The 16053-nt window shown below is 45.2% G+C and overlaps 2 protein-coding genes across 8 annotated transcripts in view; both read left to right on the top strand.

Annotated features, from left to right (window-relative positions):
- Positions 1 to 1907, top strand: part of VPS33B (VPS33B late endosome and lysosome associated) — a 29730-nt gene extending 27823 nt beyond the window's left edge. For 2 of the 3 annotated variants that reach the window (XM_053581896.1, XM_053581898.1), the window contains 4 exons: positions 613 to 714; positions 900 to 974; positions 1072 to 1198; positions 1485 to 1907. In XM_053581896.1, the coding sequence (XP_053437871.1) occupies positions 613 to 714; positions 900 to 974; positions 1072 to 1198; positions 1485 to 1564 (384 nt within the window). In that variant the 3' untranslated portion in view covers positions 1565 to 1907. Of the gene's footprint in view, positions 1 to 612; positions 715 to 899; positions 976 to 1071; positions 1199 to 1484 lie in introns of all 3 variants that reach the window. The other variant, XM_053581897.1, reaches the window with a different exon arrangement.
- A 5065-nt stretch (positions 1908 to 6972) lies between these two features.
- The window catches only part of PRC1 (protein regulator of cytokinesis 1), a 29368-nt gene continuing 20287 nt past the window's right edge, over positions 6973 to 16053 (top strand). For 2 of the 5 annotated variants that reach the window (XM_053581905.1, XM_053581908.1), the window contains exons 1-5: positions 6981 to 7166; positions 11418 to 11550; positions 12230 to 12352; positions 14199 to 14432; positions 14509 to 14679. In XM_053581905.1, the coding sequence (XP_053437880.1) occupies positions 7156 to 7166; positions 11418 to 11550; positions 12230 to 12352; positions 14199 to 14432; positions 14509 to 14679 (672 nt within the window). In that variant the 5' untranslated portion in view covers positions 6981 to 7155. Of the gene's footprint in view, positions 7167 to 11417; positions 11551 to 12229; positions 12353 to 13622; positions 13749 to 14198; positions 14433 to 14508; positions 14680 to 16053 lie in introns of those variants that run through there. The other 3 variants (XM_053581904.1, XM_053581906.1, XM_053581909.1) reach the window with 3 other exon arrangements.

Here is a 16053-nt window from a genome sequence, read left to right on the forward strand (position 1 = left end):
CACTCCTTTGTGGGCTGTTTTGAATCCACAAAAGCTTTCTATTGAGCTAGGTGTGGTAGCTGACTCCTGTAATCCTCCACTCTTAAGAGGCCAAAGCTGGTGGATTGCCTAAACTCAGGTGTTTGAGACCCGCTTGACCAAGAGGGAGACCATGTCTCTATTGAAAATAGAAAAAATAGCCAGGCACTGTCCCAGATACTCAGGCGGCTGAGGCAGGAGGATCACTTGCGCTCAGGAGTTTGAGGTTGCTATGAGTTATGACGCCACAGCACTCTACCTAGGATGACAAGAGACTCTGTCTCCACAAAAAAAAAAAAAACAAAAAACTTTGTCTTTTTTGTTTGTAAAAATATCCTTTTATTTGGTAGCCAGACATGTCCCATGTCACTGAAGGGCTGGGGAAGGCGAGCCCTTCCCTTCAGTCCCGTCATAGGGGTATTCCAGAGAACTAGTGGGCACTGAACAATCATCTGTGCTTAGGTAATTTTTTTTCAGGGCTATTGCTAGTTCTCCCTTTAGTTGAAATAAGAACTATTCTCTGGGATATGCCACTTCGTCTGACTTTGGATTAGAGAGCTGTTACTTGCCTAATGTAGATCCTTTGCCCTCCAGATCCCACGTGTGGATGGGGAGTATGATCTGAAAGTGCCCCGAGACATGGCTTATGTTTTCAGTGGTGCTTATGTGCCTCTGAGTTGCCGGATCATAGAGCAGGTGAGAATGAGTCACTCCTGCCCCCATTTGTATTTTACTCTCTCTGCTTTTTCCTGGTCCCTGGCTTATCCCAACTTTATATTATTCGAGTAACTAACAAGAAATGTGAGTCTGGAGGCTGTGCCCTTCCTTTCTTAAACCTAATACCATCTGCTCACTTTAAACCTGTGCTTATGCCTTCATAGGTGCTGGAGCGACGAAGCTGGCAAGGCCTTGATGAGGTGGTCCGGCTGCTCAACTGCAGTGACTTTGCATTCACAGGTATGTAGCATGACAGTAGGGCAGGGTGGACATCGAGAGGTGGGCTGGATACATTACCCAGGACCAGTGTGTCAGGAAAGAGTTGAGTCTGGTTTGGTCCTTACAGACATGACCAAGGAAGACAAGGCTTCCAGTGAGTCCCTGCGCCTCATCTTGGTGGTATTCCTGGGTGGTTGCACATTCTCTGAGATCTCAGCCCTCCGGTTCCTCGGCAGAGAGAAAGGTAAAGGAGAACAGAAAGTGGAAACCACTTAGGATCTGGGGAACAAAGAATAAAGCACCTTGCACAGGAAGGCTTTCCTCCTGGCCTGTGGGTACCACATGTCATTGCCCTGTTGTGGGCTGACAGGCTTGGAAAGCTGTGGTTCCTGGGAGCATGGTACTCTGTCTCTGTGTCTGTAAATGAGCTATCCTCCACAGGGGACTATGGAAATGGAAGTGCTTGATATGGTTACTGTGGGGGCCTGGGATCTGCTCTCTCACTTTTGCTGCTACTTTTGCCTCCTTAGGGTACAGGTTCATTTTTCTGACGACAGCACTCACAAACAGTGCTCGCCTCATGGAGGCCATGAGTGAACTGAAAGCCTGAAGTTTCCCTGCCAGTGTTGAAGTCTTCTCTGGACACGCTCCTCAGTTGGAGGCAGGAGTCTGGCGCCCAGCTGCTACCACAGTGTCCACCAACTGGCAGCCTACTGAGAGCTGGGACCACAGAACTCACTGGGGATTTAGAGAACATATCTGATGAGAGCGTTCACTTCCTGCCCCCAGGATATTTCTCTTTTTGTGTTTATAAAGTACAGCTATGGTTCTAAGATATGAGGGGGAAGAGGGAAATGAGGGAGATGATTGGATGAACAAGCACCTTTCTAATTGCAAAATTTTGTGGTTCATTATGTTTTTGAGAAAATTGAGTTTGTTTTAAATGAGTTTTTTTTTTTTTTTTTTTAATTTTTTTTTTTTTTTTTGTGGAGACAGAGTCTCACTTTATGGCCCTTGGTAGAGTGCTGTGGCCTCACACACTCACAGCAACCTCCAGCTCCTGGGCTTAAGCGATTCTCTTGCCTCAGCCTCCCAAGTAGCTGGGACTACAGGCGCCCACCACAACGCCCGGCTATTTTTTGGTTGCAGTTTGGCCGGGGCCGGGTTTGAACCCGCCACCCTCGGCATATGGGGCCGGCGCCCTGCTCACTGAGCCACAGGTGCTGCCCATGAGTTTGTTTTTTTAACTTCAAGAGGCACTTTATTTTTTTTTTTGTCACCCTCGGTAGAGTGCTGTGACATCATAGCTCACAGCAACCTCAAACTCTTGGGTATAAGTGATTCTCTTGCCTCAGCCTCCCAAGTAGCTGGGATAATAGGCACTGCCATAATGCCCAGCTATTTTTATTTTTTTGTAGTTGTCATTATTGTTTGGCAGGCCCAGGCTGGTTTCTAACCCACCAGCTCTGTTGTATGTGGCTAGCACCCTAGCCACTGAACTACAAGCACCTAGCCTCAAGAGGCACTTTAATTTTAAGCTTTTTCTTATTGCAGAAAGACTGTGTTCCTTGGTAGAGCCATTTCTGGCATTAGCAAACAGTGCTCCTGTAGAGGTCACCAGTGGCCCCCTCATTGCTGATGCCAGTGTAAAAATTATGAAACAGGCCAGGCACAGTGGCTTATACCTATAATCCCAGCACTCTGGGAGGCTGAGGTAGGAATATTATTTGAGCTCAGGAGTTCAAGATCTGCCTGAGCAAGAACGAGATCTGTGTCTACTAAAGATAGAAAAATTCAGGCAGGGTGAGGTGGCTCATGCCTGTAATCCTAGCACTCTGGGAGGCCAAGGATGGTGGATTGCCTGAGCTCACAGGTTCGAGACCAGCCTTAGCCAGAGCGAGACCTCATCTCTAAAAATAGCCAGGCATTGTGGTGGGCACCTGTAGTCCCAGCTACTTGGGAGGCTGAGTTTGAGGTTGATGTGAGCTATGATGCCATCGCACTCTACCGAGGGTGGCAAAGTAAGACTCTGTCTCGAAAAAAAAAAAAGAAACAGTAAAAATTAGCTGGGTAATGTGGCAGGTGCCTATAGGCCTACCTACTTGGGAGGCTGAGGCAGGAGAATCACTTGAGCCCAAGAGTTTGAGGTTGGTGTGAGCTATGATGCCATAGCACTCTACTGAGGCTGGCAAAGTAAGACTCTGTTTCAAAAAAAAAAAGAAAAAGAAAAACTAGCTGGGTGGTGTGGCAGGTCCCTCTAGTCCCAGCTACTTGGGAGGCTGAGGCAAGAGAATTGCCTGAGCCCAGGAGTTTGAGGTTGCTGTTGAGCTATCATGATACCACTTTAGTACTTTAGCCTGGGCAATAGTGTGAAACTCTACCTTAAGAAAAAGAAAGAATTATGAAATATAAACACACATATATATGTTTTCCTTTTAGGCCTCTTCTAACTTGATCTCACTGATAACCACCTTTCCTTGAATTCTCTTACTCAGCTTCCCTAACGTTCTCTATGGCCTTCTACGATATCCTTTTTTTTGGAGACAGAGTCTCACTTTGTCGCCCTCAATAGAGTGCTGTGGCATCACAGCTCACAGCAATATCAAACTCTTGGTCCTAAGCTATTCTCTTGCCTCAGCCTCCCAAGTAGCTGGGACTATAGGCGCCCACCACAACGCCCAGCTAGTTTTTGGTTGAAGTTGTCATCGTTTGGTAGGCCCGGGTTGGATTTGAACCCGCCAGCTCTGGTGTATGTGGCTGTTGTCCTAGCGGCTGAGCTACAGGTACTGAGCCATAAAGGAAGACTTAAAAAAAATTTAATTTTGGGCGGCGCCTGTGGCTCAAGGGGTAGGGCGCTGGTCCCATATGCCGGAGGTGGTGGGTTCAAACCCAGCCCTGGCCAAAAAACAAAAAATAAATAAATAAATAAAGAATGGACATTAAACTCTGAGAAAATATCAATAAAAAAAAAAAAATTTAATTTTTAGAGATGGGGGTCTTAGGTTTACTCAGGCTGGTCTCTAACTCCTAAGCTCAAGGGGTCTTCCCTCCTCAACTTCCCAGAGTGCTGGGACTACAGGTGTGAGTCACTATGCCCAGCCAAGAGAGAATGTTGATTAAAAGTTTGCTTTATTTTTCTGTTGAATCAAGCACTAGCTACCAGTTACAGTTAGGTTTTTTTTTTGTGCCTTCCACATGTTAGCACACTTAGCATTGCCTTGTCATCAACAGTAAACTAGGTCAGGCTGAGTGCCCGTTGCAGGTTTGAACCCAGCCTGGGTGAGCTAAACAATGACAATTACAACGAAAAAATAGCTAGGCGTTGTGGCAGGTGCCTGTTGTCCCAGCTAGTTGGAAGGCTGAGGCAAGAGAATCACTTAAGTCTAAGAGTTGGAGGTTGCTGTGAGCTGTGACCTTACAGTACTCTACTGGGGACTCTGTCTCAAGAACACCCCCCCCCAAAAAAAAAAAACCCAAAAAACAATAAACTAGGTCCTAGTGGTTATGTTCACATCTAGAGTGTTCAGGTCATCAGGAACTCTTTTTACTTGTTTGTGGTATTAGTTCTTGGTTATTCTTCAAATTTGTAGAAACTGAGAGGCTCTTTCACTGTCATGAATAAATTAGCAGCAGATAGATTCCCCTTTTTTGAAATTGTAAGTATCTTGACTAAATAAACCCTATAGCCATCAAAATAGTAGACTGAGCTGTGCCGAGTTTTTCTGCATGTCTGGCCATGTCAGCCAGTCCAGCACATACCAACCCCCATTTCCTAACTAAAGCCCAGAAAAATATGTTTTGGGGAGGATTCTGGGGGGTTGTACAATGGCCTCAATTTCTCAGGCAGCATCAGCTCCACTTTGTTTTCCATCAGCTCCACTTTGTACGAGAAGCCCATAGGAGGTGGCCTCAGGCACTGGCAGCAGACATCTCTACCACTGAGTGATCATGGGCAGCCAGGTGGGAGTGTGGCTGTGTCCTTGTCCCTGGCTGACGATGAAGGGCAGTGAGTCACTCTCCCCTGTCACAGAGCCTGGTGTCCACCTCTCCCTTAGGTTGCCAGCTCTGTCTTTGTGAACTACTGTACAGCCCACATGCAGCAAAGGCAGAGAGGGCTCTCCTGCAATCTCTTAGGTGGTTCTTCTGTCTCTTTTTTAATTTTTTTTGAGACAGAGTCTCACTATGTCACCCTGGGTAGAATGCCATGGTCACAGCTCACAGCAACCTCAAACTCTTGTGCTTAAGCAATTCTCTTGCCTCAGAATCTTAAATAGCTGGGATTACAGGTGTCACAACACCAGGCTATTTTTTGGTTGTAGTTGTCGTTGTTTGGCAGGCCTGGGCTGGATTTAAACCCGCCAGCTCCAGTGTATGTGGCTGGTGCCCTAGCCGCTGAGCTACAGGTGCTGAGCCTCTTCTGTCTCCTTTGATTACTCCTCACTGTCCACCCCATTTAACATCTCCTCTGTGTCCTTTGTTGTCATCCACAAAGAAATAGTGTAAAAGATTGAGAACAAAATTACCTTATCTCTGAATACTTAATGCTGGTCCTGAGAACACATCTGAAGATAACACATTTTTGAAGCTTCCTTAAAAACTCTCCTGTCAAGTTAATTAAAGAGTGCAGGTAAATTTAAAAAGTACTGCTATAGTACACTCTAAAAGTGGTGTGAATGTTAATCTACACAGGGTGCAAATAGATTTAAAAAGGGGTCTCTGTGGTCCCATCTGGGTGTTGTGAATGTTTGGCATGCTGCTAAGTTAAAGGACACTGAAAGCATCAAGGAAATGTAATAAAAACATGGTTCTGAAGGTGAAACAGAAGCCTTTACCTTTAGGCAAAGGACAGAGTTCACACAAGTTACAATTGGCCAATAAACACATGAAAAGTGTGTAATTTCAGTTATTGTCAAGTGCCAAACAAAGAAATGCCATTTTTGCCTATATAAGCAAAGAGGTTTAAAAGTCCAGTAGCACTGCTGAGGGTAACAAGAGAAGGGTACTCTTCCAGAGAGGCTTGGTAGAGAGAGCAAATTAATGGAAGCGTTCAATAATTACACTTCCACCAATCAACTGTACGAAAATAATGCAAGATTTCAAAGATTCGCGTATGAAGATATTCAGCCAAGCATTATCATAAACATTACTATCTAGGCCAGGAAGGTGCTCATGCCTGACATCTCAATACTCGGCAGGACTAGGCAGAAGGGTCTTTGGAGCCCAGGAGCTAGAGGCTGCAGTGACCGGTGACCACCCACTGCACTCCAGCCTGTGCAACAGAGGGAGACCTTGTCTATGAAGAAAGAAAAGTGATGATCTAATTATCCATGGCACCACGAATCACTGGAGAAGACGTGATATACGTGGTATGCAAAGCACTTTAGCAATGTAACATTTTCTGTTCCTCCAGAAAAGGGAGAAAGTATCCAGGTCCTGGCCTCAGGCTGTCCTCCCGCCTCAGCCTCCGTTTTATGATTTATAAACTCGCGTCCTTTGAAAGGCAACCTCGCCGGGGCGATCTCCACCTGTCTGCGATTCCCGTCAGCTTGTTCATTGCAATGGCGCCAATGCGCACCTAACAGGATTTCGCCGGGTCGAGTGGGATGACTTGCGTGGAACGGGCTCAGGGAACCGTTCCTTCCTCTTTAGCGCCGGGTTTCCGACGTCTGCGGGGGGCTCCCACCACAGCTCGGTCCCAAGGTTCGCCTCCCGGAAGGACGAGAGAGGGGTCGGGGCGCTGGATTGTCCTGCTGACCCCGGCACCCGGGCAGCTCGCGCTCCGGTCGCTAGTGGTCCGAAATCCGGTCCCGGCGACCTCTGGGAAGATGTGCGCCCTTGGAATCCAAACTGCTCTGGGCGGAGGCGGCTTCGGTGACGCGCGGGCCGGGGAGGGCATACCCTCTGGCATCTATCGCGCCCTGAGAGCCGAGCGGCAGCAGCCCCTCCCCTGGCATCCGGACACGACTGCGCACTCGCCACCTGCAGTCGGAGGGACGGGTAGAGGGCGGGGCTTCGCGAGGAGCAACGGGAAGCGAAACCAATCGCGGGCTTGCTTCGCTCAGTGGCTGGGTTTGAAATTCTGTCCGGTCCAACGGCTAGCTGAGCGGCTGTCGGAGGTGGCAGTCGGCGTTTGTGGTGGTGGTTGCATTCGGCTGTGTGGAGTAGGTCCGGTCTCGACGCCCGGTTGCTTGGACGTCCGCCATGAGGAGAAGGTGCGGGTTGTGGGGAAGTCGAGGGGACGTGAGAGAGGACGACGACCGTCCCGGGTGCGAGGCCCGTGCGGGGTCCTAGCTGGCCTCTCGGCCCGTGGATAGGGTGACACAGCAGCCCGCGCCCGGTGAGGTCGGGCCTGGTAGCAGTGAGTCGGGCGCGGGCCTGGCGGGCGGAGGCGAGGCCTGACGCCTCCTTCCGTGGCCGGCATGGGCCTAGCGCGGGTGGGGCGGTGGGCCAGGGGGTCTCGGGCCGGGCTCGACGCCGCTCCCGCGAGCCCCACCCGCCCCGCGCGGCCGAGGGCTGGTGCTGAGTCCTAGTCTTAGTGGTGGTGGCTTCTTCTCTTTGAACAAAGCCGCAAAGTTTATTTCTCGTGGCTTTTCTTCGTATCTGGACTTCGGGGCTGACATTTTACTGGTACTGGGAAGATGCCTCTGTTGGCGGGTTGGAACCTGGCCTGGGCTAGCTAAACAAAAATGACAACTACAACAACAACGAAATAGCCGGGCGTTGTGGCGGGCGCTTGTAGTGCAGGTATTCAGGAGGCTGAGCATGAGGATTGCTTGAGCCCAGGAGTTGGAGGTTGCTGTGAGCTATGTGAGCTATGTGAGCTATGACGCCACGGCATCTACCCAGGGCCACAAAATGAGATTCTGTCTCAAAAATAAAATTTAAAAAATACCCTCTGGGCGGCGCCCATAGTATAGTGGATAGGGCGCCGGCCAATACACCCAGGCTAGCAGTTCTAACCTGGCCCTGGCCAGCTAAACAAGGACAACTGCAACCAAAAAATAAAAATAAAAAAGATAGCTGAGTGTTGTGACTGCCTGTAGTCCCAGCTGCTTGGGAGGCTGAGGCAAGAGAATCGCTTAAGCCCCCAAATTTGAGGTTGCTCTGAGCTGTGACACTAGGACCCTCTACCCAGGGTGACAGCTTGAGACTGTCTCAAAAAAAAAAAAAAAATCTCTGATTAAGGAGTTATCTTATGGTTGTTTCAGCTTCCTAGGCAGTGTTAGAGAAGGTCTGTCTGTCTTGAAATCAGGACCAGGCTGATAGTGGCAGTGCCACCTGCCAGCCTGGTGACTTTGTCTAAGATATTTAATGTCAGTTTACTCATTTCGAAAATAAGAATAGTATGAGTGCATTGCATGGGACTTTTGTGTTTAAGTGCCATACACATGTTATTTTTTGAAAGTAGTGGGCGAAGTATTGCTCACAGCAACCTCCAACTCTTGGGCTTAAGTGATTCTTTTGCCTCAGCCTCCCAAGTAGCTGGGACTACAGGCGTCCCCCACAACACCCAGCTATTTTTTGGTTGTAGTTGTCATTGTTGGTTGGCAGGCCTGGGCTGGATTCAAACCCGCCAGCTCTGGTGTATGTGGCTGGCGCCTTTGCCGCTTGAGCTACAGGCGCGGAGCCACATGTATGGTTTCAATTGTATACTGTTATATAATCACCATCAAGGTCTAGAACCATTCTTTTACCCCGAAAAGTTTCCTTGTGCCCTTCTGCAGTTAAGCCCTTCCCCTGATCCCAGGCAACTAATTTTCTTTCTTTCACTACACTTTTTTGGCTTTTCTAGAATTTCATGCAGTAGAATCACATAGTTTGTAGTTCTTTGTGTTGGACTTCTTTCATTTAGCATAGAACAAAATAACTTCTGAGCTTTATCCCTGTTGTGTGTAGTTTGTTCATTCTCATTGCTATGGTATTCCACTTTGGGAATGTACTTTTTCTCCATTCCGTTGATGGACATTTAGGCTGTTTCTGTTACCATGCTCTTGTTTTTTTTTTTTTGTTTGTTTGTTTTTTTTTTTTTGTGGTTTTTGGCCGGGGCTGGGTTTGAACCCGCCACCTCTGGCATATGGGACCGGCGCCCTACTCCTTGAGCCACAGGCGCCGCCCTACCATGCTCTTGTTAAGTGTAGTGCTCCTCTGATCATTCTTATGGATGTCTTTGAACATATGTGTGCATTTCTGCTAAATATGTAGAGATAAAAGCTGGGTTCAGCTTTACCTGATATTGTTTAAAGTTTTAAAAATAGTTGTACCAATTTTATGTATATACCATACCAGCAGTGTATGAAAGTTCTGGCTTTTGTACATTCCCACTAACGCTTGATGTTGTTTGTCATTTTAATTTTAGCCATACTTTGGGTTACTAGTTGTAATTTAAGAATGACAACAATAAGAGTAATAAATTGCCAGGTAGCTTATAGGAGCTTCTCACCAGTAATCTCTTGTGTTAGTTTATTTTACTGATTTTTTTTTCCTGATTTTTCTTTTATAACAGCATGTATTAATTTAAGTGTGTATTGTACTGCCATAGGTAGTGTTACTGAGCAATGAGCTTGCTATCTGGAATGCATACTGTGACGCTTTTGAGAAAAGAAAAAGCTATGTTTCAAAATCAACTGGCCAGGAGACAGGAGGCAACACTCAAATCTGTCTCTTTGAACTGGAGTCTGGGGTAGGTTTTATAGGCAGAGAGTAGCTATAAAGGAGATAAGAAAACACAAGGCATGGTGTATTTGGTCACAAAGAGGCAGTGCAGGCTCTTCGCTCTTGGTTCATAGTGCAAGAAAACAGGGTACCCCTTGCTTCTAAATTTGCTCCTTGTTTCTCATTGTGAGTGTGTAGGGTCTGCTAGTAGTTGACTTTTCATTCTAGCCAGCTTTGGAGTCACAAATTGGGAAGGCTTAGGTCATCTGGGCATGCTCAGGTTATGTGACCTGCTACCTGGGGTCCATCCCAGTTGAAAAACCATCTCAACATTTGTTACTGACAAAGTTGAACCAAACTTGACTGGTTCTGTGATGACAGTAGATCATTGACAGAAGTTCATATTCTTAGGATTACTCAGAAGATTAAATTTCTAGGATGTAATAAGATACTGAATTTTGCTTTGCTAGTGTTATATTTGTGGGGGGAGAAAGGGGAGTGGTTAAGAGTGAGTTAAAATGAACGTTTGTTTCACTTTATTTTAGCTTTGAGGCCAGTAAGAAACTAGTCTATTTATTTCCCGAATTTGTAGCTATGTGGTAGTGTAAGCCTATAATCCCAGCTACTCCGAGAGTCTGAGGTAGGGAGGATCACTTGAGGCCAAAAGTTCAAAGACACCTGGGCAACATATTGAGACACCCATTTCTAAAACAATTTTTAGACATCAGCCCCCAAAGCTCAATCCGTGTTCAATGCTCCTTCTCCTTCACACTGGAAGATCCAAGCGTCTCTGCCACAGTCACCCTATGACCTGCAGGTACCACAACATTTCTAAAGAAGATTCTGGGACAACCAGGAAGTTAGGAAATAGAACTGTTGACATTTAGGGATGTGGCCATAGGATTTATTCCAGAGGAGTGGGAATACCTGGACACAGTTTGTATAGAGATATGATGTTAGAGAACTACAGAAACGTGGTCTCTGGGGAACTTGCTCTCTCTAAGCTGGACCTGGTATGTAATGAGAAGAAATGGTAGCCAAACACCCAGCACTACCATCTGAAGCAATAACCAGTCTTTTGAAAGTCCCAAAGAAATCCAAGACTTTGGAGCTAGGATTGGATTTAAGTGTTCAGTCAAGTATTTCTGAAGAGAGAATTAAAATTGAAGAGAATATTTAAAAATTTTATTTTATTTTATTTTTGAGACAGTCTCAAGCTGTCGCCCTGGGTAGAGTGCCTTGGCATCATAGCTCACAGCAACCTCCAACTCCTGTGCTCAAGCAATTCTGCCTCTGCCTCCCAAGTAGTTGGGACTACAGACGCCTGCCTCAATGCCCGGCTATTTTTTGGTTGCAGCTGTCATTGTTGTTTGGCTGGCCCAGGCTGGATTCTTTTTTTTTTTTTTTTGCAGTTTTTGGCTGGGGTCGGGTTTGAACCCACCACCTCTGGTATATGGAGCCAGTGCCCTACTCACTGAGCCATAGGCGCTGCCCACCCCCCAGGCTGGATTCGAACCCACCAGCTCAGGTGTATGTGGCTGGTGCCTTAGCCGCTTGAGCCACAGGTGCTGAGCCCCCACAATTTTTTTTAAACAATTAGTCTGGCATGGAGGTGAGTGCCCATCATCCCGGCTACTTGGAAGGCTGAGTTGAGAGGAAGAGTTGGAGGTTGCAGTGAGCTATGATTAAGCCTCTGACTCCAGCCTGGGTGACAGAATGAGACCTTGCTCTTTAAAAAACAAAAAAAAAACCCTTGCTTTTTAGTCTAGAAGCAGTGATTTATGAAACAGGCATCTGTTTTTGCTTTTCAGTGAGGTACTGGCAGAGGAGTCTATAGTATGTCTCCAGAAAGCCCTAAATCACCTTCGAGAAATATGGGAATTAATTGGGATTCCAGAGGACCAGCGATTACAAAGAACTGAGGTTGTAAAAAAGCATATCAAGGTGAGTTAAGTAGTTCTGGTCTCTTGCAGTGCAATGGGGTAAGGATGTTAGTGTTGCACCTGCAATAGCATACAGAAGTGACATTTGATCACTGCACTAGAATATCATAGGTTTATCCTGATTTTTTTTTTTTAGAGATAGAGTCTCACTTTATCACCCTTGCTAGAGTGCCATGGCATCACAGCTCACAGCAACCTCTAACTCCTGGGCTTAGGCCATTCTCTTGCCTCAGCCTCCGGAGAGCTGGGACTACAGGCACCTGCCACAATGCCTGGCTACTGATTTTTTTTTTTTTTTTTTAAATCCTTTCTTGAAGGGCGGCGCCTGTGGCTCAGTGGGTAGGGCACTGGCCCCATATACCGAGGGTGGTGGGTTCAAACCTGACCCCAGCCAAACTGCAACAAAAAGATAGCTGGGCATTGTGGCAGGCGCCTGTAGTCCCAGCTGAGGTAAGAGAATTGCCTAAGCCCAGGAGTTGGAGGTTGCTGTGAGCTGTGTGATGCCATGGCACTCTACCGAGGGCAATAAAATGAGACTCTGTCTCTACAAAAAAAAAAAAAAAATCCTTTCTTGAAATTCTGAAATAAGAATAAGTTTATAAATTCAATTAATTGAATTTTGAATTATAATTTTTTTTTTTCTCTTGTGGGCAATTTTCAAGACTGTTTTTCTCTTATAGGAACTCCTGGACATGATGATTGCCGAGGAGGAAAGCCTGAAGGAAAGGCTCATCAAAAGCATATCTTTCTGTCAGAAAGAGCTGAACACTCTGTGCAGCGAGTTACACATAGAGCCATTTCAGGTCCATGGCACTCCATTGGGTCTTGGGGAATCTGGCTTGGGTCTCAGGTTTAGGAAGGAGCATTGTTTGGGGGTATAGGCAGAAGGCTTCCTGGTAGGAACGATGCTAGGCATTGATGGGTAAGGCAACTGATAGGTAATTAGAACAATTGCTTTTGCTTGGGAGGTCATATTGAATTTATAAACTTTAAGGTAGGCCCATATGGCATTGTGCTGTTCTTTCTCTGAAAGAAAATGAGTTATTTTGGAAGCAAATATAACTAGTGCTATAAGGGAATGTTTAAGAAGGAAATAAAAATAAGAACTTTGTAGTTTTTTATACCCAAGAAGCTCCATCCCACTCACCCAGCAGTGCACAGTGCAGAGCATGCCATGACTGTCATCTGTGTGTGTGAGAGGTTGCAATGTTGTGGTCCAGTGCAAGTTAGGAACTGATGAATAACAGATGGGCCTGGAAACTACTCTCTGCTTAGAATCAGTAAAAATAGTGCCAGGATTATAAAGTTAGGATAGATGTGGAACTTGGAGAAGTGATGCTGTTCCGATAGGTTCTCAGGTCTTTCTCTTGATTCAACAACAGGAAGAACCACCTAGGTGTCCACATGGAGACAGCCTAGGAGGGGGACCACCTTTATAGGTTTAAGGATAGATAATTCGTATATGGCAGCCAAGAGCAATCAGACGATGACATAGTGGAGTTTCCTGAAATCAACATAAATGGCATAAATATAATTTGATTTTGGACATCAAATTTTTCTTTAGTCTTTTTCTTTTTTTAGTGTGAAATTGGGTGAGAAGTTAGGTGTACAGTGGTACGTCTGCCTCAAGTTACTTCGCAGTTCCTATTTCACCAATGTTAACTGAAATCCTGCAAATTTATAGGACATATTACTGCCACTTTTCCCTTCTTTTTACCAGTTAGGAGACAAGCAGTAGCTACTAAATTGATTTTTATTGCTAAAGTGATAGTGATAGGATTATTAGGATGAGCATTTAGCTATGAGGTAGATATGTCATCCTACAGCTACCCCAAAAGCTTTCTAACCCATTTATACCTCTTGCAAAAGTGCCCTGGTACACAGAGTAGTCTAATTCATTGACAGCAAGTAGAATGGTGGTTGCCAGGGGATTGGGGAAGGGAAAAATAGAGACTTGTTAAATGGGTAGGAAATTTAATTTTGCAAGATGAGGTGAGTTTGGAGATGGATGATGTTGATGGTTACACAACAATATATGTCATTCCACTTAACTGTACACTTTAAAATGGTTAAATGGGCTGAGTGCACTGGCTCATGTCTATAATCCTAGCACTTTGGGAGGCTAAGGCATAAGAATCGTTTGAACCAGGAGTTTGAGACCAGCCTGGGCAACATAGTGAGACCCTGTCTCTACAAAAGGTGAAAAAAATTAGCCCGTATGCTAGTGCATGCCTGTAGTCTCAGCTACTTGGGAGGCTAAGGTGGAATGATCACTTGCACCCGGGAGTTAGAGGTTGCAGTGAGTTATGATTGTACCACTGCATCCCAGCCTGGGCAACAGAGCAATACCCTATCTCCAAAAAAAAAAAAGAAAGAAAGGTTAAGATGGTAGATTTTATGTCACGTGTATTTTACCACAATTTTAAAAATTGGAAAAAAGAAAAGAAAAAGTGCCCTAGTACTTATTCACCTTTCCTTACTGGGGCTCTCCCTTAGGAGAACCTCTTTGTGCTATATTCCATTGGCCATGAGTTGACCTATATGTAGGTTACAAATAAAAATCTGTCATCTTAGCCCTCTTACATTGTCCTTTTTTCTGGGAAGGAACTCACTTGGAACCTTATATCAATGGTACATTGTCTTATACAGGAAGAAGGAAAGACAACCATCTTGCAGCTAGAAAAAGATTTGCGCACCCAGGTGGAATTTATGCGAAAACAGAAATGGGAGAGAAAACAGGAACTAAAACTACTTCGAGAACAAGATCAAGAACTGTGTGAAATTCTTTGCATGCCTCCTTATAATAGTGACAGTGCCTCTGTCCCCAGCTTAGAAGAGCTGAATCAGTTCAGACAACATGTGGCAACACTGAGGGAAACAAAGGTATATTGCCTACATGCACACTTTGTAAAGGTCTGTTTGGCTTTCCTCTGAGTTACTTGGAACTGTTTTGTTTTAGGCATCTCGGCACCAGGAGTTTGTCAGTATAAAGCAACAGATCATACTGTGTATGGAAGAATTAGATCACACACCAGACACAAGCTTTGAAAGAGATGTGGTGTGTGAAGATGAAGATGCCTTCTGTTTATCTTTGGAGAATATTGCAACACTACAAAAGTTGCTTCGGCAGGTAGTATTTTTATTTTATTTTTTATTGTTGGGGATTCATTGAGGGTACAATAAGCCAGGTTACACTGATTGCATTTGTTAGGTAAAGTCCCTCTTGCAATCATGTCTTGCCCCCAGAAGGTGTGGCACACACCAAGGCCCCACCCCTCTCCCTCCTTCCCTCTCTCTGCTTTTCCTCCCCCCCCATGACCTTAATTGCCATTAATTGTCCTCATATCAAAATTGAGTACATAGGATTCATGCTTCTCCATTCTTGTGATGCTTTACTAAGAATAATGTCTTCCACTTCCATCCAGGTTAATACGAAGGATGTAAAGTCTCCATTTTTTTTTTATAGCTGAATAGTATTCCATGGTATACATATACCAAGGCTTGTTAATCAGTTCCTGGGTTGGTGGGCATTTAGGCTGTTTCCACATTTTGGTGATTGTAAATTGAGCTGCAATAAACAGTCTAGTACAAGTGTCTTTATGATAAACGGATCTTTTTCCTTCTGGGTAGATGCCCAGTAATGGGATTGCAGGATCAAATGGGAGGTCTACCTTGAGTGCTTTGAGATTTCTCCATACTTCCTTCCAGAAAGGTTGTACTAGTTTGCAGTCCCACCAGCAGTGTAAAAGTGTTTCCTTCTCTCCACATCCACGCCAGCATCTGCGGTTTTGAGATTTTGTGATGTGGGCCATTCTCACTGGGGTTAGATGGTATCTCAGGGTGGTTTTGATTTGCATTTCTCTAATATATAGGGATGATGAACATTTTTTCATATGTTGGTTAGCCATTCTTCTGTCTTCTTTGGAGAAGGTTCTATTCATGTCTCTTGCCCGTTGATATATTGGATTGTTGGCTTTTTTCGTGTGGATTAATTTGAGTTCTGTATAGATTCTAGTTATCAAGCTTTTGTCTGATTCAAAATATGCAAATATCCTTTCCCATTGTGTAGGTTGTCTCTTTGCTTTGGTTGTTGTCTCCTTGGCTGTACAGAAGCTTTTCAGTTTAATGAAGTCCCATTTGTTTATTTTTGTTGTTGTTGCAATTGCCCTGGCAGTCTTCTTCATGAAGTCTTTCCCCAGGCCAATATCTTCCAGTGTTTTTCCTATGCTTTCTTTGAGGATTTTTATTGTTTCATGCCTTAAATTTAAGTCCTTTATCCATATTGAATCAATTTTTGTGAGTGGGAAAAGGTGTGGGTCCAGTTTCAGTCTTTTACATGTAGATATCCAGTTCTCCCAACACCATTTATTGAATAGTGAGTCTTTCCCCCGAGGTATGTTCTTGTTTGGTTTATCGAAGATTAGGTGGTTGTAAAATGTTAGTTTCATTCTTGGTTTTCTAGGCAGGTAGTATTTTTTTAAATTTCGGCCTGGGGTCTCCATAG

Source organism: Nycticebus coucang, chromosome 2 (genome assembly GCF_027406575.1).
Source record: "Nycticebus coucang isolate mNycCou1 chromosome 2, mNycCou1.pri, whole genome shotgun sequence".
Taxonomy (NCBI): domain Eukaryota; kingdom Metazoa; phylum Chordata; class Mammalia; order Primates; family Lorisidae; genus Nycticebus; species Nycticebus coucang.